The following is a 25,452-nucleotide window of genomic DNA, read 5'->3' as shown; positions in this document are numbered from 1 at the left end:
AGAAAGTACAAGTTTGATACTTAAGCGAGTTATTTTGTCCATAGGCCTACTTATTAGCCATTAGCAGCTGGCTCAGGAGTCAGGCCTCCCTTCCCCTTTTCCGTTGTTTCCTCCAGTTTTGTTCGGTTTTCATGGTTCTCGTTTTCTTTCCTTAATTTTAGGGGTCAGTTTCGTGATCAGCAGATAGAAAAACCCCAGAAAACACATTTCCACATGCTTTCTACCCCTACCCTGTATATTTCCCTTTTCCCCTCCCCCCCCATTTCCCCGTTTTATGTTAATCGATTTTTTTATATCATTTTATTTCTCAATTTCGTAATCACCAGATAGGAATACCCCAGAAAATATCTTTCAAACCGCTTTCTACCCCTACCCTGTATTCTTCTCTTTTCTCCCCTCTTTCCCCTGTTCCCCCGTTTTCCGTAGTACTCTTTTTCTATACTGAATTTTAGATGTCAATTTCGTAATCAGCGTATGTGAAAACCCCAGAAAACTCACTTTAAACTATTTTCTGGGCATGTTCGGCATTTTTCCCATTTTCTCCCGCATTTCCCCCTTTTCCCCTGTTTTTCGGGTACTCGCCCCACTCGGATTTATGGGGACTTTTAGTATGTTGTACAGAATTTTTTTCTGATCATTTTGGTACCATTTTCGTTTATATTGCAATTTTGTCCGGGTCAAACCCTAAAAGTCCTGGAGTAAAAATACAATCACTGAATAAAACAGCGTATGCAGGCTGGAAACACTTTGTCAGAAAATTTTAAGATCTTTCATGCTGAAATTCTGAGGTCCATATTTTAGATTTATTTTGCACAACATGTTTTTGAAAAATTAAACAACAACCGTTCTCGGAAGGAGATCAATTACTACTATGACGTTGATCCCGTAAAGAATACAAAACGTTAATGAGGATAAAGAAAGAGAAAAAGAGAAGGAGATTATGAGAGAATTATTAAAGCCCTTAATAAGTAAGGGTAAAAACTCTTTTTGGTCGGGAGTTAAGGTAGAAATGAGACCACATCAGGAGTTTTGCTCTTCAATAGATTCTGACCAGATCATTTAAAAATGAAAGAAGGGGAGAAGGAGAAAACTGGAACAATATTCAGATCAATTTTTTTTTTGCAAGATATGTTTTTCTAGATTGGCCCGGCGTATCCAAATGAAGTATGGGCTCCATTGAAAAAGATTAAAGGAGCATCGTATCTGATTTAGGTGGTACGATACCATTAATATAGAACCTTGGAAGAGTAAATTCTATTCAGATTGTGTCACAGTCGTTACAGTTATTCTAGAGAAAGAGATCTGGCCACAGAAATGGATTTTTTGAGTGGTGGTTTTATTACATAAGAAATAAGATAAGAGTGACCATGATGATTATCGAGAAATCTATTGAGGGGATAGTTTAGTAAAATTATTCTCTAAGGTAGAAGATAATAAGTTGAAAAGGTTGCTGTGTAGGAAAGAGGTCCTTAATGAGGTTCAAGCTGGTTCTAGAAAAGGTTATCCTCCTGTAGGTAAGACTTTCACGATACGAACTCTTGTAAGTGCATGCAACCCAGGAAATGTCGGTTGTACGCATCGTTTGTGGACTTGAACGATGCTTTCAATAATGTATATAAAATAATACTCATGGAAGTCTATTAGAGGTGGGTTTTCCTCTAGATTTTACAGTCATTCTGGAAGAAATTTACGGGGCCACGAAATTAGTGGTTAGGGACTTTGTCTAGGGTAGTGCAGAACAGTACAAGAGTGAAACAGGGATGTACCCTATCGTCTACTACTACCGCTACTATTACTAAAAGCCCACCGCAGCACCAAGCCACCTGAGGCCAACATAGCTACGCACGCTCCTCTTCCATCCCAACCTATTCAAGGCACCCTTTTTTACACCCTCCCAGGAAGTTCTTGTTTTCTTTAAGTCTTTCTTTATGACATCCTACCACCCCAGACGATTACGACCTGCTTTCCATTTAGCCCTAGACAGTTGGCTGAAATGGACAATCTTTGGCAATCTGTCATCCTTAATCTGCAGAACGTACCCTATCCATCTCAACATTTCATTAGAGCCTTATAAAGCGGGATTGAACCACATTTTTCAAACTGCCTACTGTTTGAAATACGGTTAGTCTGCCGAGTATCCAGAACAATCTGTAGGCAATTTCTCTGAATAGCATCGAGCAAATCGTCATCTGCTTTTCGGAGTGCCCATGTTTTAGAGCCAGATTTGACCACTGTCATCACAGTACCTTCCAATATTCTAGTCTTGGTTTAAAGAATTATCTTCCTATTCTTCCAAACTTTTTTTTAACTCTGAAAAAAAAACCTTGAGCCATAGCTATTCTACTTTTAACATCTTCACTGCTCCCTTTTTCTGATCAATCTTTTTCGTTACCCAACATCACCTTTTTATCTCCACGTATTCTTAGCCTTGGTGACTTAGTATTCTTGACATAAATTTTCACACCTATTTTAGCACCTTGAACTCACAAAACCTCTAAAATTTCATTTCATTGTCCTCACACTTTCATCTAGGACGCTTAATTCATCAACATAATCTAAGTCCAGGAGAGTTTTTCCTCCTCATTTGATTCCGTGGTCTCCCACTACTTTTCCTGTGCTCCTCAAGACAAAATCCATCAAAATGGACTCACATAAAGGAGGATAGAATATAACCCTGCTTAACTCCTGATTTGATACAGAACCAGCTGCTAACCTCATTTCCTACCTTAACCACAGCAGTGTTATTCTCATATGTAGCACTAATCACTTTCATGTATTTGTCTGACATACCATACAAGGATAAAACCTCTGCTAAAGTTCTACTATCAACATAATCGAAAGCTTGCTCATAATCTATAAAACTGAGGACCAAAGGTGTTTGACAGTTAAGGCACTTCAATTATTAACCCAAGAGTGAAAATTTGGTCGACACATCCTCTACCTTTTCTAAAACCGGACTATTCTACTCTTAAAACTTCGTCTCAGCATCTCCAGCCAGCCTACAGAGACCAGATTAATGTGTCAATAATTACGGCACTCATTATTATCACCTTTCTTATACACTGGTGTATTTAAGGTTTTCCTAAAATCGTTAGGTACTTCCCCTTTTTCAAAAATTATATTCATAATCTTCAGTAATTTATTTCTAACTTCAGAGCCACCATATTTAAGAAACTCATTTATGTCATTATCATCACCTGGAGGCTTTTTTTTTTTTTAATCCTTTTGGTGCTGTTGCCAATTCTTCTTCACAAAACAAATCTTCCTTCACATCCAAGGTATCACGAACTTTTTCATTTTCATCTATATCTTTTCCTGCAATTGTATATCGGTTTAGAACATTCTCAAAATGTTCCGCCCACCCCTCTTTGCTTAGACGTAGATTAGGCTGATGGTTTAAGCATCCTAGACGAAGATTTTATTTAAAAAAAAAATATGAAATTTTGCTACTTCACCAAGCTGCTGAGAATAGGAATAAGTTAAGGTGAAAAAGTGATGTTGGGTAAGGATAAGCTAAATCCTGTGCGAAAAATGCGGGGTGTTTTCACCCACTATAAATAAAATGATATGAGATGCTAAATTCATTCAAACAAAACAGAACAAAAATAATTAAATCCAAGTCTTCGAAGCTTATCTTGCTTTTTTGATAGCTTGCTTCAAAGGCATTTTTGTAACTAGTTTAACACTATTATAAATTGGTTTAGCAAAATATTTTGTTAGATCGGTTTCAATTAAATTTGAGTATAAAGAATTTAGTTAATACTCTACCAAGTCCTTATTTTTAAAGAAATATTATTGTTCATTTTAAGACTAATTTTGATTGATTCCCGAACCACCTGTTCTATCCCCAAATCATTACTTGCTCATATTACGCTTGCTCATATCTTATAAAACTGAGGACTAACAGTGTTTGATGACTCAGGCAGTTCTCAATTATTAATCTAAAAGTGAAAATTTGGTTGATACATCCCTTGCCCTTCCTAAAACCATACTTCATCTAAAGCATCTATAGGTCTATAAATCATCATCATAGTAAGTAATTTGCTTCTTAGAGGAACCAGGCTATGCTTCTATAATTACCACACTCACTCTTATCACTTTTTTTATGGAGGGGTTTATGATACAGAAGGAGATCATGGAGATCATGATGTAGAAAGAAGTTTTTAGAAATAAAGTAATATCTCTGATTCATTTTCGACTGGAAGTTTGGGTATTCCAGAAAAATTACATATTAGTAAGGACACAATTAAAACATGACTTGGTGTAAATAGAAACACTAACAGTTCTGTAGTTAGAGGAGATGTAGGAGTTTTTTTTCGCTAATATTTTGTAGGCTAGTAAATATGATTAAGTTATGGGAACACATTATGAAGATCCCATAACTGTGGCTACTTAAACCTTCTTATTTAGAAGCCCATAGAGATGTCTTCAAGTTAATGGATGTACTAGGTAAATAGAATTTTATAAGATCGTAAAGTTGGGAAAGCATGGAATAATGGATTAGAAATAGATAAAAAGGTGACAAAGGTAATAAAAAATATTTTGCGAGACCATGGGCTACAGGTTTGGTAGTATAAAAGAAGTCTTTTTGATTCCCTGCCCTTCTTTATGATTGTAAAGGAAACGTGGTGTGAAGCGGTATTTTTCAAGGTGCTTACCCTTTGTGCGGAGATATGGATGAGAGTGTCGGTTACATGATGTGTCGATGTGAAGAATTGAGTTAGTTGCGAAAGGAAGCGTCTTGAGAGTGGAAGTTTGATGAAAGATAGTTGGCGATTATAGTGAGTGACGAATCTTTTGCATATATTGGAAGGTTAGGACAAATTCTCAATTTAGCAATGGATTAGAGAAATGAATTTTTTAATTCGTGTAATGTTTTTGTCCATACAGTGTGAATTAATTACAATTAATTTTTCAATTTTGTATTGCCATTTCATAGGATTTTTAGGGCAGTAAAGATTATTGTTATTACTCTTAGGCTGTTAATAATTTTTTTATAATAAGTTATGGTCCCATCTTAAAGCATTGTACAAATAGTATTGATCTGATAACGATTGATCGAAATTGACTAGGTGAATACTTGGTCTGACACGCAGCAGCCTTAAGAATATTGCCTATCCGAAAAAGCAGATCATGGTCAAAATAATTGAAGGTCCGTCTTTTTAACTTTCTTGTAATCGCCATTAGTATATATTCGAGTGATACTTGGCCAATCAAAGCTGATGGTAAACATCGAATCTCTGCATTTGAAACAAAATGCCCACATCGTATTGTGTGGTTCACCTACGTTAACCAAGTATCCAATGGTGACCTCCACAAACTCTTCCGCTACTCAGGCACCAACACGGGCCGAATCAAAAGCCGGCAATTGGTCCAAGAAAGGCTTGGTCTTCAAATCAAAAACACGGGTACATGCTACTCTACCTCGGGGCTGACCTTGCAAGAGATGATCTGTAAACTTTAGTGGTCAGAACCTCACCAACTTCTCCGTTTGGCGCCAGACAGACCTGAATACCTTTGCCATATTCATTGCCTAGTGAGAGGAGAAGAAGCCTCAATACAGACAAAGAGGTCGGATGGGATTTAAGTTGAGTAAGTACCCCAAATTCGCCTATCCCCATTTATCTTGACCAAAAACCTTTCCTAGTAGTTTTGTGTGCTTCTGCGAAATAATAACGAACCTTCCTAGTATTTTCTAGATTGGAAAACAAAATTGTGTTGTTTAAAGTTGCCTTCTGTGACGATTTACGTATGTGGAGTACGCTACGGTAACAAAAAATTACAGCTTTAAGTATAGTAATATTTCAATAAGGAAAAATTTCACTCTTTTACTTTAATAAAGATGTTTGTTTTTTACGTGACACATTATATGGGCATCTATACGGGAAAGTGTGTATTATCCCTCAAGATTAGAAAGAAAATTTAATTCAAGTCAAAAGAGAACATAAGCATTTACATATTGCACCACCTATCATGCTGTTCACTCTGAGTGTATTTTTTTCCTTTTTACGTCACATTTTTGCTTTAATTTTGTTTCTAGTTATGTATCAATATGTCAGATGAATCTGAACTGTCCAATGTTTCACTCGCGGTACGTTCTGTAGCTCATCTAGGAGGAGATGTGGGTATACAGTGTGCAAATGCAGCAGTCAAGACGGCAACAGATCTTCTCAAAACAAAAGGAATCAGATACGCACGACTTCTACTTTTATGCAAGGCTTATGGTGAGGTAAGATATTGGATGGCCATACGGCTACTAGATTCTGAATATTCATTGGATTCTTAATAAATTTCTGACTTTTCTACCTCCCATGAAATCATTAAAGATTAGTATATGTGTAATAATTTGATTTTGAATTAAGCAGGGAACTCACATAACATTGGACAGTGGGTTAAACTATGAAATCATGATTTTTCTATCAGCTATACTTTCTTAGATACGACCTAGTACCTACAGGAGTAACGCAGATTTTGCCAAGATAAAAAGCTATTATGGAAACACTAGAATTAGAAAATATTGTATCTAAGTCTGGTGGAAAATGATGTGGGAAAAGGCAGGAAGAAAACGTTCCTTGGAAAATCTATTGACGAAAACCGCTATCTTCATCCGTTTCTCCTGTTCCAACAATGAAAATAAATCAATATTTTCCGATTTTGCCGAAAACCTGACAAATGTACATACCAGGTTTAGGGAGAAGACGACCAGACTTAGGTCAAATGGTATCATTTCATTTGTAAATGTCTATCCATAGTGATGTGTCACTTCATTATTTTACTGTGAAAATAAACCAAATATAGACACTCTTAATTAAAGAGTGTAACAGTTAAACCTACCACAGAAGAAGGTTTATTCTCCAGAGGTAGAAGCCGTCTATTGTTTATTAGCCTCTGCTGCGGTCTAATTATCTAATAAGGTTTCAGTTGGCTTACGAGCTCTGCTCTTCTCCAAAAGAAAATGTAAAATATTGTGATTTACTGTTATTTATAATAAAGATCCTTGAAGGGAAGAAGCTTGATATTTTGAGAAGTCTTAATAGGGCTATTCAAAGTAACGGGCTGGTTTACAGCATATTAGCTGAAACTGGCAATTTTAGAACTGGCAACATAGGTTATATAAATGTATGGTACGTAAAAAAAGATAAGAACAATAACAACAAAACATTTTAAGCGTCTATAGTCTAGTTTTCCACCTTCTACTTTTACTTTGGATAGCCATCCAACTTTAAGTGTTTGTTTTTGTATATTCCTCATTTTGTCTAATCATGTCTTCAGTATTTCAAACCATGTGTATATTTTTAAATTTTTATTTTATTTATTATTGTGCTCCTTTCTTTTGAAATTGTTTTGAGGAAACTTTTCTTCCGCTGTCTGACTAGTTGTACAACCCTGAGAGAGGACTTAACCAACCGAATTTTTATTTGGTTGGTTATTTTCGATGTTATCCGTCTGATTGTGAGAAATCCTCCCGGCTACATAATAGTATCATTCATTCTCAATCCCGCTATAATGCAATGGGCGAAGCCAAACGGTAGTGTAATGTGTTTTATTTACCTACAACCTTCTAGAACGTTTAAATTAAAAATAAACTGTTTTGTCGTGTTGGAAATTTTGTATAATATAGTAGATGCACTAATTGAGAATACTTGCTCTCGAAGTATTTTAGTAAAAGTAACTATTTTTACCAATGTGTAAGTGAAACTTTTGCGTGAAGAGCAGAGGTTTCAGGCTGGTGGTACCCTCTTGCTCAGGCAGGGTTTCATCTATAGAACATTGTTTTTTCTACCTTGTCTAAGAATTCAGGAGCAGTAAAGATAATTACTGTATATTTGTTTAAAGAAGTAAAAAAAAAAAAAAGAACGTAAAAGATTTTATATTTTTGTAGCCATGTCCATGTGGGGCTTTTTGTGTCAAATATACAAATAAAACCATATAAACGCTTCAATGGCAAATGTTGTATCTCAATTTAAACAAATTATTTATAAGGATCTTAAATCAATCTTTGGGATTTAGGCTTCAATTTAATTTTAAATCTTTGAATTTGATATGAAACACATTAATAATTTCTGACGATTTGTCTGGAAATTCAAACTCTTAATGTCTTGACGCATTATAAGTAACTTCTTTTACTACAAGTGCCCAAGAATACTTGACAATAATCAAACAAATGTCCGACAGATGGGGCTGTGGTCCGACCCCCCTTTCCTTTGAAAGCTTCATTTTAGGGGGTTCCAATAGCATTGTTGAATTTTTTTTATATATATACGATAGAACTGCAGTATCTCCCAACGATGTCTCCCAACCTCTGAAACTTGAAACAATCCTGAAGTAATTATCGTTTGCAAAGTTCTTTTTATTATAGTTAATAGATACAAATCTTTTTCAAAATGTGAAGATTATGTATTTTTTTTACATTTTTACCGGATTTGGAAATTTTCTTGTGAACAAAAGCGAGAGTTTCCTTGAATTTACTAAAATATGTACTGATTTCTATTAGACAAATTAATAAAAATTATAAATTATAAATAAGAAAAGTCTTGGTCATGTACCTCGTCATTGTTTTTCAACATTGGACTAATAATGCAGAAAATATTCTGATTCATTCCGTCTCTAAGAAATTCATCCAATATTTGTAAACTTTTAACAAGTTTTATTTATCTTCAGGGATAGAATCTCTTTTCATACAGCCTAGGGCAAAGCATAGGGACTCGAGCTAGCTTCTGTCTCTTTTGTAATGTAAGAAGAAACGTTGTGAAAGAAAAGTACGCCAAAAAAAAAGTAAGTCTCAGTTGAAATTAATCAAGAATATGACTGGCTTTGGAAATCTTACCGTACTTTCTTAAATAGGTCCCAAAGGACATAAAAAGTCAGAAAAATACAATCCTATCTATTTAATGGCGATTATGTCAATGAACTTTTATTATATATTATACATTGATGCGAGATTGAACCGTATTCTCCTGTTAAATTTAAAGTTTATCCTTTATTTTTCTGTGTATCAAAGATAAGGAATACTGTAACTAGCATTTCTGCAGCAAAGCAGCACTCATTGCAGTATTTGTTCAGAACCGAGATAGACCGCCTGAGGCGAATGCAGCTGCTTATGATATTTCTTCATTCCCGTCTAATCAAAGTTTTGCACTTTATTCCCTTCTCATGAAGTTCCAATTTCCTTTAAATTCCTCCTTATAACCTGTTTTCATCCATTCTGGGACGACCTGCTTGAAGGAGCGATGACGCCACAATCTGAATTTGTCGTATTATGTATAATTGAAGGTGGAATCCTGTGACCTTCTGGGAAATTTTCTAAAAACCAAAGTAACTTCTGCATCTAAAGAGAATATGAATAGTAAGATTTTACATCTGTTTAAATCGAAAACTTTATTTATTTTAAGTGTAGTATTGACGGCTGGAGAGTTCTGATCCAGAACCAAAGTAAATCTAATATTCAACTACACAAAAAATACTTTTTTCATTAGTTAACCTGAAATCCGACTGTCCAAGATTGTGCTTGGTTACTTCTGTCAGAGCCAAGGTTTGATTACTTTAATTTTTTTTTCTAGATAGTCAATGCAAAAAGAAAAAAGAAAGCTGCTGCCTCAGAGACTACAATTGAAATGCCAATGAAATTTGAAAGGGGGAGGGTTACAAAATTTATGGTGGAACATGAGAAGAATTTCAAGATGAGTGAAAACCTCGAAACTAGTTCATTGTCAGAAGAGGAAGAACAACCACGGTGTGAAGAAAAGGAGCTACTATTGTACGCTGAAAATGACGTAAGTATAGCGTATTGCATATTCTTTTTCTTGATCATGGATTATAAAACCTAAGGATTTCTATTTTCTTTCAAAAATTCTCATAAAAAGGTAAAGAATATGGCATTTGGACCTTGCAGTCCCTGTCGGTGGTGCTGATCTCTGTTTCTTGGCCCTTCAGTCAGGAAGTGCAATGGGGGGCAGGGGGCCAGGCATCCTTTGTTTTCGTACACCCTTCCTGCTTACCTTCCTCAAAATTCTCTTTAGTACCCATTTAGAGCTGGGGCGACTCTGGATTATCTGAATAAACCCACGGCGAAAGAAACTAGCTGAAAACCATACGAATAGAACCTCAAGCTGGTCTCTAAGTCAAAATACAAACAGAACCTCAAACATTAAAAATATATGAGCCGTATATTCAGTGTTTTGAAGTACATAACTCATGACATGAGGACCAGAAAAAAAACTCCTTTGCAGGAGAGGAAGGGCTTGTGGACAAATCAAAAAGAAAGGCTAAAGGTTTGAAGAAAAATGTGTGAAAACTGTAATATTCTTTACTAATTTAAAGCAATTCTAAGATGATCACTTCTTCTTTTTGCTTTTAATTTATCGCTGTCGAGGGATATCGTCGGAGGATATCACAAATCCTGAATTCTAATGTCCTTACACTAGGCTTAAACCTACACGGGTCAAACTATCACCCCTTTTATGTCCCCTGTATCTCCACAACCTTACATGACATTGGATAAGAAATTTATATTAACCATTTTAAGTAGAGTGATCGAAACGTTCGACAAAATATGTCTCTTCGGGTGATACGATAAGTATAAGTACAGTCTTTTTGGTGAGGGTTTCAACTTTTGTAAATAGTGCATTTAAAACACAGGCTTCATAAATCCAACTTAATAGATAAACGAGCGTTTTATATCTTGTTTAAATTGGAGCTATATAAGGATTTTTAATATTTATAGTTGAAGGGTGTAAAGCGAAGCCTTGTGGATTGAGCTTTTTTCAACTGCCCATCCTAAATCCCGAGTTAAACTATTCGTACCTATGGCTCGCGGATCAGAAACGAGTTGGTTAATAATCGTCACCTCTGTTACCAACTGAGGTGATAACGGAGGTCGTCACCTCCCTTTTCGTCATATGCTTCATCTCTTACCCTATTTGGTCAACATTTTGTTTCCTCTGTCTTTTGACCTCGTTTGGTCAACAGTGTATTAAGATGCAACTCCTGTCCTCTTTGGTCAGCAGTTTAACCTAAGCCTCTTGGTCAACGTTTTGTACGCTCCCTCTCCAACCCACTTTGATCAACAGTATATAAGCTCCAACCCTTTTTCTCAAGAGTGAATACGCAGCTTATCATAGGTTTCGTCTTCAATCTACTCTGGTCAGTATTGCTTAAGCTACTTCTCCGACCGCCTTTTTGCAAGAGGTACGTGTGTTCGCATTTCCAGCACTTTGGTAAATAGTTTTCTCTTCGCTCCCAATGCCTGTAGTAAAGGGTACACGTGTCCCATCTCTGACCCCTTTGAATAACATTACGCGCCATCTCTGGAACCCCTTTCGGTCATTAATGCGTATGCTCTACCTCTGATCCTATTTGTCCGACAATACGTATCCTCTTTCTCTGACCTCCTTGATCTCTACCTGGAATGCTCCTTTAGACTACCTTTTATCGGGGTTGTAGTAAAACTCTCCTAAATTAAAATTGACTCAAAATGTAATTCCCAACTGGTCTTTGATTTGCCCCAAGTTGTTATTTAAGGTTTCCTTGGATTATCGATTACAAATCTTGGCTACTATTGCAACATATAGTTAAAGTTCAAAGCGAATCAAGTATTTATTTCATAAATAGTAATTCACCTTCCATGTAGCTTTCATTTAAGGATTTTTGAGGTTGTTAATTGCAAATACGAGCTTAAACTGCAATATAGATGTCCATTAGCAAATTACTTAAAGTGTATATTTCTCAAATAGGGGCTGCTGTTCACCGAGGCTGGTATTTAAAGATTTATAAGGCTGTTGATTACAAATTTTCTGCTATTGTTGTAGTATACAATTCAAAACCAAAACATATTAAGTATATGGTTCACAAATAGTGTTTTATTTTCATCAATACTGGCGTTATATGATTTCTGAGGCTGTTGATTATAACTCTGAGGCTAATGTGCTAATTTAAGAGTCAAATCAAAGCATACTTGTTATATAACGGTGTAATAATGTTTTATTTCTGCTAAAGTAATTATATTGACCCTAATCTAATAGTTTTAAACCAAAGAAAAATCAACGCAAGCATCTTAATCTACAGTCTTATTTTGTGAACAGTTGTTTGTTTTCTGCCTTTGTTATTTCATCGATGATATAATTTTTTATTTAGAGATTTTTACAAAAATAGTGGTTACTTTTTACCTAACTTTTTGAAAAAAAAAGTGATTTATAATTTTATTATTTTAGAGATAATTTTATAGAAGAGTCTAAAAAACCTTGATTTTGTGAGAGGTTTACTTAAAAGTTCTTAGCAAAAACAAGTAAATAGTCATATAACAAGTATAATTAAAATCAAATCAATTTAATTGCGGTTGAACAAATGAAACCTGAGACAAACAGAAAACGAAAATAATACATAAAGTCGACTTTACTGAATAGAAATCACCATACAGTAGAGTAAAGGCTAAAGTTTTATTTGCGCTTTACTGAAAACTGAGCAGATTGCTTCAATATTGCTAACTAACGTTTTAGTTCGATATCAGTTCTCTATAATTTATCTGAAATAGAGTTGAAATAAAAAATTGTGACGAAAATAAATTTTGTTTTTAAATAGTAGAATTAAACTGATTGAAATGCAACTAAAAAAAAAAAAATGTGACAAAAATATGTTCTTTTAATGAACAACAAGTAAATTGATAGTCTCAAATTTCGTGTACGTGCTTTTTTTCTGGGAAACTTGATTATTATCTAGACTATTTTGTTCAGTGTCGAAAATATATATCGTTTTAAGTAAACTGCTGATCAAATGTGGAGTTTAAAGGAAAAAAGGAAAAATAGAACCGTATGATTGATATAAAAATCAGAACCGTATTGGTTCAAAAAAAAGAATTTCTGGATACTGGATATTTATTTCCTATTTGAATGTTTAAATGTTTACTGTTCAAAATATAAATACGTATATCTTAGTAAAGTATACTTTCTCGTTTTGAGTTAGAAAATGAAGAACAGTTTTCTATCTAGTATGTTGTAAGGATGCGTCAAGTGTCTTGTATCAATGCTAAGAGAAAACTTGTGGTGCCGTGGCGATCTACTGGTGGTCTATAGAGCTTGTTTGCCAGTGTTGCATAAAGGTGTTTTAGTACATACAACGACTTAGCTGTGAAAATTCAATGTTATATTTTTATATAACTGAACATAAAATTTACCCTTGGCTTAACTAGTTTTTATAAGAAAATGGCTTGAGCCTATATTTTCATGAAAATATTTTCTTTATTTGTTGGATAGTTTTCCTAATCGACTTCCAATTTCTAAAGCTTTGCTTTGGCCTCAGTAACCTCTACCATGTTTTCGGATTTTTCAAATTTGTAAAATTTTAAATGGATTGTAAAATTTAGCTACAATAGGGCAAAAGTTATTTTTGACAAAATAATACAATAAAGGATAGATCACTTCATTGTTGACCAGTGTTGACAGTTGAATCTTTTTATTGTCTTTTAAAACCCACTTTACTATTATACATATTAGCACTGAAAAGTGATGCTAAATGGCACAATGCAGTAATTTTTTTCTTATGTTTTAATTCGCCAACAATTGGAAGCGGAAATATCACTTCTAAAAGAATAAATGACCAAAATTAGGGATAAAGAAATGGTTGCAACCCTGCGTGCAGCTTCTAGTGATATACTTAGTACAGTAGCCAAAAAGCGCTGACTTCCGAAAAGGAAATTTTAAAATACCCATATATTTGACATTTACTTGCACCCGCTTAATTGATTCCAACTGAAGTTGGAGTGACTGAATGCAGGGAGTAAAAACTATTTGAGTCAATAAGACTCAATAACGCTCTTTAGTTTCTTTAAGCAAACCCATGATTTTATATAAATACATTATATAGTTGTGTTTGATCTTAAATTGGAGAATTTGCTGCTAAAACTCAACAGGGGTTTGAAATCGCTTCTTGTGTTTACGAGTTAACACAAGTGTTTACGAGTTTACGTTTTAATACAAGCAAAGACAGTTGAATTTTTCTTTTAGCTCAACTGTCTTAGTTTATAATTGTAAGTTTCCCTTGTATAACATTCCAGGTAGATAGGAGGCTCTTTTAGGCTTTGGATTGGACTCTTATTCTCCTTTGCAATTCCAGTCTAACTTGGTCTTCAACTAACATTAAAATAACTTTTTTATTAGTCTAGTAAATGTTTTAGTTTATAAATTGAATCAACTGCCTTGGCCTGATTGACGCTCATTGTAGAATGGTCCATATTTTGACTTTAGATGCTTGTTTGCCTCTGATTCTAGGCGAAAATATTGCTCTCATGTGTCAATTATGGGTCTCATGAAAATTTTCCATTTTAATTGAAATTTCCAATTATAATGAACAGATTGACTCTAGTTCGGCATTGTGGAGTGACATGAGAGTCTTTGTAAAATATGAGAGACAAATTTTATATTCAGTTAAATAAAAATATAACATTGAATTTGCACAGCAAAAATCTTGTCAGTTAACGTGAAGAAAGCAAATTTTATAAGTCCGGAACATGTTGATAGAAAGGTGTTTTAAATGGTGAAGTTTTAATAAGTTACGTTACCTAGGTTTTTTCCTCGATTTGATTTTTTTGGGGCGTCACAGCGATCTAGTTGCAGTCAAAGTTGCAAGAGGTCTGGGATTTTTTGGAGATCGAAGTATGTTTTTCTTTTCCGTCCCTTCTAACAATATACCATGTAATAGCGGGTCCTGGTTCTTAAATTTCTTGTTGCTGCTTTCGGTGGTCGAGTAATTTCTATATAAATTTTAGAAGAGTTCAAATTTTGCAGATTAAAGTTGTTCCATTGTAGCGACATTATTTTGAAGGAGTTAATGATACAGTATCTTGTTTCAAACGTTTAAGAGGGCTTTAGATTAAAGAAATATTTTTTTAATGAAGAAATATAGTTATTTAGATTTTTTATAAGAAAAAAGGTATGATAAGAGAGAGCATTTTAATTTTTTTTTAATATTTGTTTTGTTAATAAGTGATTATATCGGCTAAGTGTCGATGGATTGCAGCTAGTTTATATTAGGTGCTTTGTTTTTTTTTCTCTTTGTGGCTAGAATTTCTCGTGAAAATTTCTACGGATCAGGTAATTCTATGAAAAATCTGATTGGTTCAAACTAGTGCTAGCGAAATCTCCACATTAGGTAAATCTTATTGTGAATTGGCCTTTAAGCTATAAATATAAGGTATAGTTAACTCACAGAAGCAAGACGCCTTGACACGGTTTTTTAATAGTGTTACTTGGTGTCTACGATGCTCTAAGATATTCTGTTACACTTGGCACGTTGTAGTTTTTGCAAGATAAATCTGAAAGTGTCAAATGTTCATTCTCTTGTTTTGTGTTGTCTTTCGGATAGAGCTTTTGCGCTGCCATTAAGATATTTGTCATCACTATTGTAATGATGGCTATGATCCTTATTTGAGTTTAATGCGAAAGAGCCGTGACCAGTATGGGATTTTCGAGTGTCAGGAACGATCGAATTATTGGGAAAGAATCGAACTATTAGCAAAGAGATATGACACCAGGTTCTGGTCATTTGTATCACCGAAACTTTCGACAATGGCATCTTCACCCTCTGAGCAATTCGACGGGAGTAATGTCAATGGACGTCTGTTAAAAGGAATCGAGAGCTTTTTTTTCTAATTGTTCAATGTGGGTTGACTTTGACAACTTCACGGTTTTCTACGAATATCCAGAAAGGTACTATACCCCTAGTCAGTATCTTAGGCCGTGCGTTTATCCTTGTGTACTTAAGCCATCAGTGACATCCTCTATAACGTTGCCGACGACATTGCGACACAAACAACCACCCCAAAAAAGGTAGACCAAATTAAAGTCTCCATGTCTTAATAGATGGATCTTTCGGAAATAGAAAAAAAGTTTTATGTAAGTATGACCTTCTTCGCTGTGTCAAAACAAAGGACAAGTCAATCTCAAGTTGATCGAAACGCTCACCTTAACCACATCTAGAAGAGTTAAGTTATAACGGTAGTCGACGAGCTTTGTCTTTTAGAAATTCATTTCTTTTCAGACCTGGGTTTAAGCACCTGCTTCTATTGGATGAGAACCTTCTTTACAAAAAAGCTAGGAATCAGTTTTCTCTTCTAAGTCCTCCTTCCACTTTACTTGAGAGTCCCACATTAGAAGTTCTGCTTCAGACCTATAGCCAAATTGGGATTCGCGCTGCATCAAAGACCACTATTGGTGCCACTTTTAAAATCCAAAATAGGGTGAGCTCTGCCGTTAACCATGATTAGTTCCAACCTTTGAGCAAAAGGTTTGGTAGTTTTGCTAAGGATTCTTTTCTACAAGAACGTCTGCTTCAGCCTAGCCCTCACCAGAAAGAAAGTGACAAAGGCAAACATCTTTGGGTGAATTCAAGACCTGAGTGTCTGAAAAACAGCTTTGTTTGGTGCTGCATTTACTTTTGGAATCATCTTGCTGTGAATTGCTGTTGTACACCCCTCTGTTGTCTGCTTCAAAAGAATTTACAACAAACGCTGTCTTGAAGTAAAACAAGGTAAAATATTGTGTTATATGAGGTGTTGTTGAGCAGGGCTACCTCGTTCCTTGAACCTAGACACTCGAAAAAGAAACACAGATGATTTAGTGAAACGAATAAATTCATAAACGTCTATGCCATCAAGATATCAACTAATCCAAAGGTTCGATCTAAATTTTAATTATGTTATCAGTTATGATTTGGCCCAAAAGCTGTGGGCCAAAATCATTTTAACATAAAGAAAAAAAGTAGCTCTAGAATACCCATATAAGCTCTCGAGAACCTTGAATATGGGTCAGGATGTTCTTAAGGATGCTACATTCCAAATATTTTTTATTTATTTATATTATTTATCAATCATTAACAAGAAACTTAAAATAAACACATCCGCTCTAAATGCCACAACAATGTGTGGAGAAGGGATAATCAAAAAAAATAAAAAAATAATAAGAACACTAACCTCGGATGGGTTTTTAAAAATAAAACATAACTGCAACTGCATCATGCACCTGCTACCACTAACTTAAAACTCAAATCCTTCCTGAATATACATAAGTCAAAATAGAATACTGATTTTTATGGTGTAATACCCTTTTCTTCTATCAATTATGTATCCTATTAAATCAATTATTATAATCATGTTTAGAAAACAATCCATTTCTCAACAACTTTTAAAGTCACTTAAATCACTACTTTCAATATCCTCATTTAACGAATTCCATAACTTAAGTCCTCCAAAAACAAGAGAAAACCCTGTCTTGGACGTAATTAAACTATTAGCATAAATTTTGTTCATTGAACTTGTGCCATGGGAATGAACCCCATTAACTTGCGTGAACACACTTAGAAAAGAAGTGGACCTACCATTAACGCAATTAACCAACGAACCAAATTTTTTTGTGTTTGTGTTTTGTCATGGGATAAACCTGTATGTAATCAATTTTTTATAATTTTTATTGACAGACAAGAATATTCAGTCTAATAAAATTGAATGTGTCTGTTATTTCGGCAGCTTTCAAAAATAACGAAAGTCTCTGCTATTATTAAAGTGTAATTTGAAATTATAAAATAATTATTAGAATTTATCGACTTTCAGGAAGAAAAGAAGTTAGTTCCTGAGAATGTAGAGATAGCTGCTGAAATTGTAAGGGTATCAGGGAACTATATTAATAATCCTGATGCTGAACTTGTTTGTATGTCTTTAAATGCAATAAGGTAAGATTTTTTTTCCCTTACGTCTATATGTGTTTTTCTTTTTTTTGGGGGGGGGGGAGTGGCCACTGGGGGTAGTTTGATGGTCTTCTCTCTCCTTTCAAGAAGTAGTAAGAAACTGCTGAAACAGGGCTATTTTATTTATATAATGAATAATCTTTTTCTTACTTTATTTAAATAATCTCAAAAGCCGTATGAATGAGGGTCAAGTTCATTTAAGAAAAATATTCCACCTCTAAAAATCTGCAGATAGTAAATTTTTTCGCTAAGCCCAAGCGGAACTTCAGTGAAAATAGCAAGAAATAGAGGGGAGTGGTGGCCTTATTTGGTTTGTATGCTTTATTGGTTCAATTTTTTTTTAATCTAATTTTAAGAAAATCTATAAGAACAGAATATAATCAAGAATTTAGTTAAAAGTATGTAACAAATTTTATATATAGTACAAATGGGTAAAACTCGGTTTAATTTTTTTTTCGTTAGTATAATATAAATGACGTTTGTGATGTTTTCTTTGATAATACAAACCTTAAGCCATGTTGAATAGCATGACTTTCAATTTGTCTCCATTTTTCATTTTCATTACTTGACCAGTATTTTTGGTGAAAATGTATGTTATGGAATTATTGTTGTCTTTTTTTCTAGGGAGTAATATGTCCCTTCTACTTTTGAGTGTATTTCCAATTAATAGATTTAGTTTGTGACCTGTGCACTTGGAATTGTAATGTCTGAATGAATTGGAATGATTCAACCATGTTGAATGGTATAACCAGAATTTCCTTCCAGTTTTTAATTTTTTTTTGGTTATTCATTTTTTTAATCAAAGCTCAGGTTTAAACTCAGGTGAAGATTGTTTTGATTTTTTCTAGTTCTTCTTGTTGAACGCACCATTGTTAGGGGAACTGGTACTTTTAAAACTGATATTTTGCTTTTCAATTATCAAAATTTCTAATACTGAAAATAAAATTCAAATGCTAAAATAGTTAAACTTTTAACTAAGGCAGTGAAATTTTGAAAAAGCAAAACTTTTTTGTACAAATGCTATTAAACATCCAATTTTTCGGCTTCATACACAGAAGAATTTTTCGGCTTCATACACATGAAAAAATAAAATAAAAATAGATTAAAGAAATTAAGTAATACTTGAAAATAATATCAAAAGATGAGAAAGACGCAAGTGCTATACGAAAAAAAACGAAGGAAACACACATGATGAATTGTAGTATATTATAGATTTTTTTAACTGTTGAAAAGAATAAACTATCATTATTATTCTTTTTTCCTTATTAATATTTTTGTATATGTAGCTTTTCATTTCTAGCTTAAAATCCTAATTTTGATGGATATCACAGTCCAATTATGAAATAAGTCTTCACTATGTGTTGGTTTTGAATTTCTACATTGCTAAAGTAATCTTGTACTTAATCAGGTTGCAAATACTTGAAGACATACTGCAGTGGAATCTGGAAGCCTTTTGTGAATAAATAAAGGTTATATATCTTGCTGTGTTGCAAGCGCACCGGCAGGAAATTTTCGGGGGGGGGGCAAACGCCAAAACATCAGGGGTGGATGGATGACAGGGAATATATTTTAGGATTTTTTTTATAGGAATAAGTTTATTTTTAAATACTTTTAGGGAAAAATTCTCAAATAAAACCGTCAATGAAATTGCATGTAAATGAAACAAAATACAGTAAATTTTAAACGACAAGGATTCCTGGTAAGGGGATCAATGTACTTCATCAATAATATATTTAACTATTATGCATTTAATCTTAAAAGAAATTCAAACCAAAATTATAGAGAAGATTTATTACTTTCGTAGATTATAGCAGATGTAGACTTGTCTTTATGCAATTATTTACGCCTTAAAATAGTTTACATAAGAAGTAGAGATACTCAAAAATAATCCTATCTGTATAGATGCCACGTTTTGATTTTATAACTGCCATGTAAAACTAAATAAAATGAACAGGTTCAGAAAAATCTCTTCATAAGAAAATCTTATCAAATAGGTTTTGATTAAAAAAAATGGAAGTAAAAAATCACTTGGGCCAATATTCACAGAAACTAAAAATGGAATTCTCATGGCAATTGCTACACCGGTGGTATTGGCTTTTTATGCTGATTTTGAATATATATAATTCTTTCTGTTTATTCTTACACACCCCAAACCAACAATCCGAGAAAATTTGCCTGGTTTTTCAAAAAAAGAGAAAAGATCCCCAAAAAGCAAGCGATCTTATTGAAAATCCCTTTATTAGATACATTATATCAGAGAACCATACCATAGAGCTTTCGAGCCCCAATTTTCAAAATATGGAATTCGGCTTTTTTTTCAGAAGGAACATCGTCGATGCATGTGTATTTGTTAGTTTTTTTCCCATGGGTGATTGTATCAAACCGAAGGTCCAAGATAATTTGGAGGGAGCTCATTCAAACGTAAATTTAAAGGTCTTTTTTAATTGACCATACAGTTCAGGGGAAAGTCTTGTTTTCTGCCATTTTAGGGAACAAAACTCCGACTTTATTCCAAAGAGGACTAATTTGTAATCAATTTAAAATTCTGAGAAGCTAATTGGTTTAAAAGTATCAATAACTATATTTTAGGCTTTTTTGTAATGAAATTAGGTTACGTTTGGTGATTGTAATTGTGTATCAGGTATAATGAGAAGGGGTGAGTAATTGTTTAGGTTGATGGTAGGGTAGATTCCTAAAAAGAACATTTTAATTGACAAACTGCTGACTCTTCATGAGTTTTCAGTCAAATGTTGGAAGAGGTAGGGCGGGAGTAGGAATGAATTAAATTGTTTATCTATACAGCTAAAATGTTACCTTCCGATATCTACTAGCACAGAGGCGGAAAAGCCAAGGCGGGTCATCATCAGCTCCACCAGGAAACTTCCTTGGGATGGCAAATACTGCTAGTAAATTAGTTTTCAACAATTTTAAATGCTGTTATTTTCTTTTTTCTATTTGTATGAAGTACTTTAATGTATTTAAAGAAATATATGTAATGTATTTATCGATAAGAAAATAAAAGCAATTAATCGGGGATTTAAGGGACGGGTACTTTAAATTACATCTTGGTTAAGCCTTGGTATGATCTGAAAAATAATCAGAAATTAGATAATAAAAAAAAATTCAAATGAAAGCAAGAAACAGATTTGAAACATGTTTGAACAGATTTTTCTTTATATGAAGGAGGCTGTCTCCTGCTTAGCTCCTAAGTCTTTACTGTGAAATTTGGCTTTTTTCAAATTTTTAAGGAAAATTTGCAATTGGAAAGATAAGATTTTCAAAGCACTATAAAACTTTTGTTTAATGAGCAAGGTGTTGAGAAGGGGGATAGTCCCCCTCATATACAGAGTAATTTATATTTGTTTTAAGTTCTAAACTGGCTCCTTACTTTATTTAAAAACCTTTTCTATATGTTTAATTACCTACATATCATGAAACTGTAAAGTTTTATGAATACAATACTTTTGGTAACGCAGAAAAAAAATCAAACAGTTCGTAGTAACGAACTGTAAGGAGCGACCCGGCTCAAAAGTAACCAAAACTTTGAAAGACGGAATTTTGATACCAATAGATATATCAAAAGAATTGGTTTAATATGCAGATTCCAAATATACAAGTTCCATTAAAATTAGTCTTACCCATCAAAAGCTACGAGTCAGAAAAAATTTGCCTGATTTCCAAGGAAAGGGGAAAGACCCTTCGAAGTCATATAATTTTAATGAAAATCATACTATCGGATTCAGCGTATCGAAGACCCCTACTGTAGAGGTTTTAAGCTAGTATCTGCAAGAATGTGGAATGTTGTAATTTTTGCCAGACGAAAGATCACGTATGTGTGTTTAATTGTTTCTTTGTTTTTTTGTTGTTTTTTTTTGCTTTTTTTCAGGGGTGATTGTATCGTTCCAGTGGGCCTAAAAAGTTGAGAGAGGGCTCATTTCCAACAGAAATGAAAAGTACTAGTGCCCTTTTCAAGTGACAAGAAAATTTTGAAGGCAACTAGCCCCCCTCCCACGCCGCTTTTTTCCCAAATTTCGTCCGATCAAAATTTTGAGATAGATTTTTTCTTCAGCATGGTTGAAAAGCCCAATAAATATGTCTTTAGAGATAAAATATTCCCCTACAGCCCCTGGGAAAAGGTTTTTAAGTTATAAAATTTGGCCATCGTTTTATTTGTTATTGGGAAGTATGTATGCATATTTCGAATGTGGAGCAGAGGGCGAATTTTTCGCTGGGAGGATTTTGCACGGGGAGAATTTTCCATGGAGAGGGAAATTCCCAGGGGATGAACTTTTCAAGGGAAGTTTTACACTGGGTGAATTTGCGAGAATTCCTATACGAAATTTCTTTATATGTCTTGCTTTCTCTTTACCGATCAGTGTTAGGCGTGGATATTGTTAAGGGTAATTTTCACCTGGATTGAATTGCCCAGAGGATATTTCTTTAGGACGAAGGATTTTTCCGTGGAGGTGGAGCCAGGGGTCCTGGCGTTGTTTAAAAAAAGATCAGAAATTAAATATAAAAAAATATGTTTTTCAGCTAAAAGTAAGGAGCAACATAAAAACTCAAAACAAACAAAATTATTATGTATATGAGGCGGGTTGCTCCCTCCTCAACATCTCGCTATTTACGCTAAAGTTTAAATTTTGTCCCAGTTCTTTACAATCAAATCCTGAAACACAAGGGTCGTTTAATTAGAACAATAAGTCACTTTTTTTTAAGTGCCGAAAAATCGTAGCATTAAGATTGAGATGTTGAGGAGGGGGCAACCGCTTTCATGTACGTAGTAATTTCTGTTCGTTTTAAGTTTTAATATTGGTAGTTAAAAAAACTTTTTTATTTTTATTTAATGAAGATTAGAGACAAACATTTTTCTAGTAATGGAAAAAGTATGTTAACTAAAGTGAAAGTATATAAAAATGAAAAACTTAATTAATTCAAAAAACACAAAATAATAACCTACTTACAGAAACTAAGATATAACTCCCAGCATTCAGTTCTGTTGAGCAATGCCGAAGCGTTGGACGGATATTTTTAATCAATATCGACAGTTTCGAACTTGGTTATCAAACACCAAACATTTAAGGCCTTTAGGCTCGGTTGCTTATAAAAAGTAACACATTATCGAAGTCGTTTGTTAAAAGTAAAACACTAAAACCAAAATCGAGAAAATCACGTAAAATTTTTTGATTCAATATTTTAATCTAATTTTGAATACCAAAAACGAAAATATTCGACGCTTTATACTTCATAACTGTAAAAAATCAAATCTTTTTCAGAATGACCACTTGATAAATACAATCACTAATGGAAAAAAAATGATAATTAAAAAAAATGTATCCGTTCAGAGGGAAAATAAAAAATTCCCAGCATTCCATTTCCAAATCATATGACCAATACGCATAGAAAAATAACTGGAAAGCGGTCACTCAGTCACAAATTAGAACTTATATTTTCCTTAATAAGGATAAAATCTATTGACAGGCAGCCAGCAATGGGGCAGGACACATTTTTTCCATGGCTTTTCCCTATTTAGCTATTTTTCCTTTGGTTTCCTTATATAATTACTTTATAGTCCCAAATTTCCAGTGGGTCATGGCCCTCTGCCCTCCTCCCTGCCGGCGCCCTTGCTGTGTTGTATGATGCTTCTTCTTGAGTTTCAGCTTCATAAATTTCAAAAACCAACAATTTTGACTTTGATTCAAAAAAATAATTGTACATAATTTTGATTAGTGGCGAATCGGAGCTGTAAGGTGAGGAGTTTTCTTAGCTAGGGGGCCCTGGGATGGGGCTTGCAAGAGTCGAGACTGTTTAAGTTGGAAATTGTGGGTGGGAAGCTGTGTGGGAGGTTGTATATTGGGAATCTATGTGGGTTAGAAGTTGTGGTAACAGGACTGTGAAGATTGGGGATAGTGGGAAAGAAGAATGGGCTGGGTATAGTGGTCAGTTGTTTGGGTCGAGAGTTGAATTGGCTTCCCGTAAAATTTTTAAAGTTGTTTTGATTCTAATTTCCAGCAAGTTTGTTGAGCCCGTTAATGGATTATTATGTGTTTTAAGGAAGGATATTTTCTTAATGTTTTCACAAAGGTTAAAATAGTACCACTATTTAAGCAAGTATATACAGATTTTTATTTTCCATAGCTACTGTGAACTAATTTTATGCTTGCCAGTGCTATCTAGAGTAACTGAATGTAAGTTAAAGAGTGGAATTCGTTTTTAGTAGATGTTCGTTTTTCGCTGTTAAACAGTTTGGCCTAAGGAAAGCAAGAATTAAGAAAGTAATGATTTTTTTTTGAGTAGAGTAGACACAAGAATTATGGAAGATGAAGTGGCTTCCCAGTGGGAAGGTCGACCTTTGCTTAAAAGGAAAAACATATGAGACGAACATGTTAAAATGTATGAGATCCGAATATTTTGGCCAAAAAATGACGTTTTTTTTTAGGCGAGTACGAGTCCCTGGAAAAACCTTCTAAAACTTTTGTAAATACTTTTTCGCTGATTATACTATATAATTCATGGTAATTCGTAATAATGAAGGACTGGACACTAACCCTTAAGATTTTGCCTGTTTTGTTTTTCTTCTAGTTTTTAATGTATTAAGATGAGAGCCATTTCTTATCCATGCATTACGTTTTTTCCCGGTGGCTTCGCATTTACAGGGTGGTTGCATGAACTTGGGAAAGAGCTCCCTTGATTGTATATTGAAAGCCTGACCTCTACTAGAAGCTGAGTCTAGATTCTGTATGGAAGTAAGAAAAGTCCTTATTAGGGGCCTCCCTCCAAAAAAGAATCCATGTTTGATTATGTTCCAAAGCTAGCCAGAACTATTTTATGGGCTGATCTTGTGCACAAAAAAAGTTTACACCCTGACTCTGTGCAGTAAGGAACAAAATAGACTCGGTCCAAAAACCAGCGATATTCAAAATGAGGACTGATTTAATACAAATACAAGGTAAACTTTAACTGGGCTCAAACCGAACTAAGTCCCACCTGCAAAATTTTACGATGTGATGGAAAACTGAACTGATTGACTTGATGGAAAAAGAAGCCAAGTAAATTGATTCCAGACTCAGTGCTCTCTGGGCTCACTATCTTAGCTGGTGACTTATTCATTAATGGAAGTATGTGAAAAACGTAAGAATGAAGATTGGAAAAGGGGTATCCGCCTCTATAAATCATTGCTCTCATGTCCTTGTATAGGAAACTATGGAAAAATTAACTTGTCCATCTTTCTGTTGAGTTGTTGACAGTTGAGGATGTATTGAGGAGCCACAGGCCTACTTTGTGCTCCGATCATTCAGTTCGCAAATCCTTATATAATTCCAGCTCAAGGCACAACATGCATACTTTTTGAGAATTCTGTCTTGAGGGGGGTGGGTGGATGAGACACTTGACTCACTTTCTCTCTTGATCACGGATATTTGAGATTATTGCTTGATTCCAGTTTAAATAGCATTGTATTGAGGCTCAAAAAAATGTTAGCCTCTATAGAGGCTCACATTCTGGATCGAATATAGAACTTGTTACGCCCTCTCGGCACTATCCCTAACTCCCGTCGCTGTATAGGATTGTTGCTCTGTCTAAAACGTTTTTTGATGAAAGAAGTTTTTTCTTTAAAAAAGAATATTGAGATAACAGAATTATTTAAACTTTTTCTTTTTTTTATTTGCTGCCTATGGCTCAATTAGTTTTTTTTTGTAATATTACTTTACATTTGTTTTATTT

General features: G+C 34.2%; 1 protein-coding gene across 5 annotated transcripts in view; it reads left to right on the top strand.

Annotated features, from left to right (window-relative positions):
- LOC136037996 (TELO2-interacting protein 1 homolog) overlaps positions 1-25,452 on the top strand; it is a 128,299-nt gene that overhangs the window by 88,505 nt on the left and 14,342 nt on the right. For all 5 annotated transcript variants that reach the window (XM_065720905.1, XM_065720907.1, XM_065720906.1 and 2 more), the window contains 3 exons: positions 6,041-6,229; positions 9,561-9,773; positions 17,597-17,715. In XM_065720905.1, coding sequence (XP_065576977.1) covers positions 6,041-6,229; positions 9,561-9,773; positions 17,597-17,715 — 521 coding nt within the window. The remainder of the gene's footprint in view (positions 1-6,040; positions 6,230-9,560; positions 9,774-17,596; positions 17,716-25,452) is intronic.

The sequence above is a fragment of the Artemia franciscana genome, chromosome 17, assembly GCF_032884065.1.
Source record: "Artemia franciscana chromosome 17, ASM3288406v1, whole genome shotgun sequence".
Taxonomy (NCBI): Eukaryota; Metazoa; Arthropoda; class Branchiopoda; order Anostraca; family Artemiidae; genus Artemia; species Artemia franciscana.
This window is presented reverse-complemented; position numbering and strand designations above follow the sequence as displayed.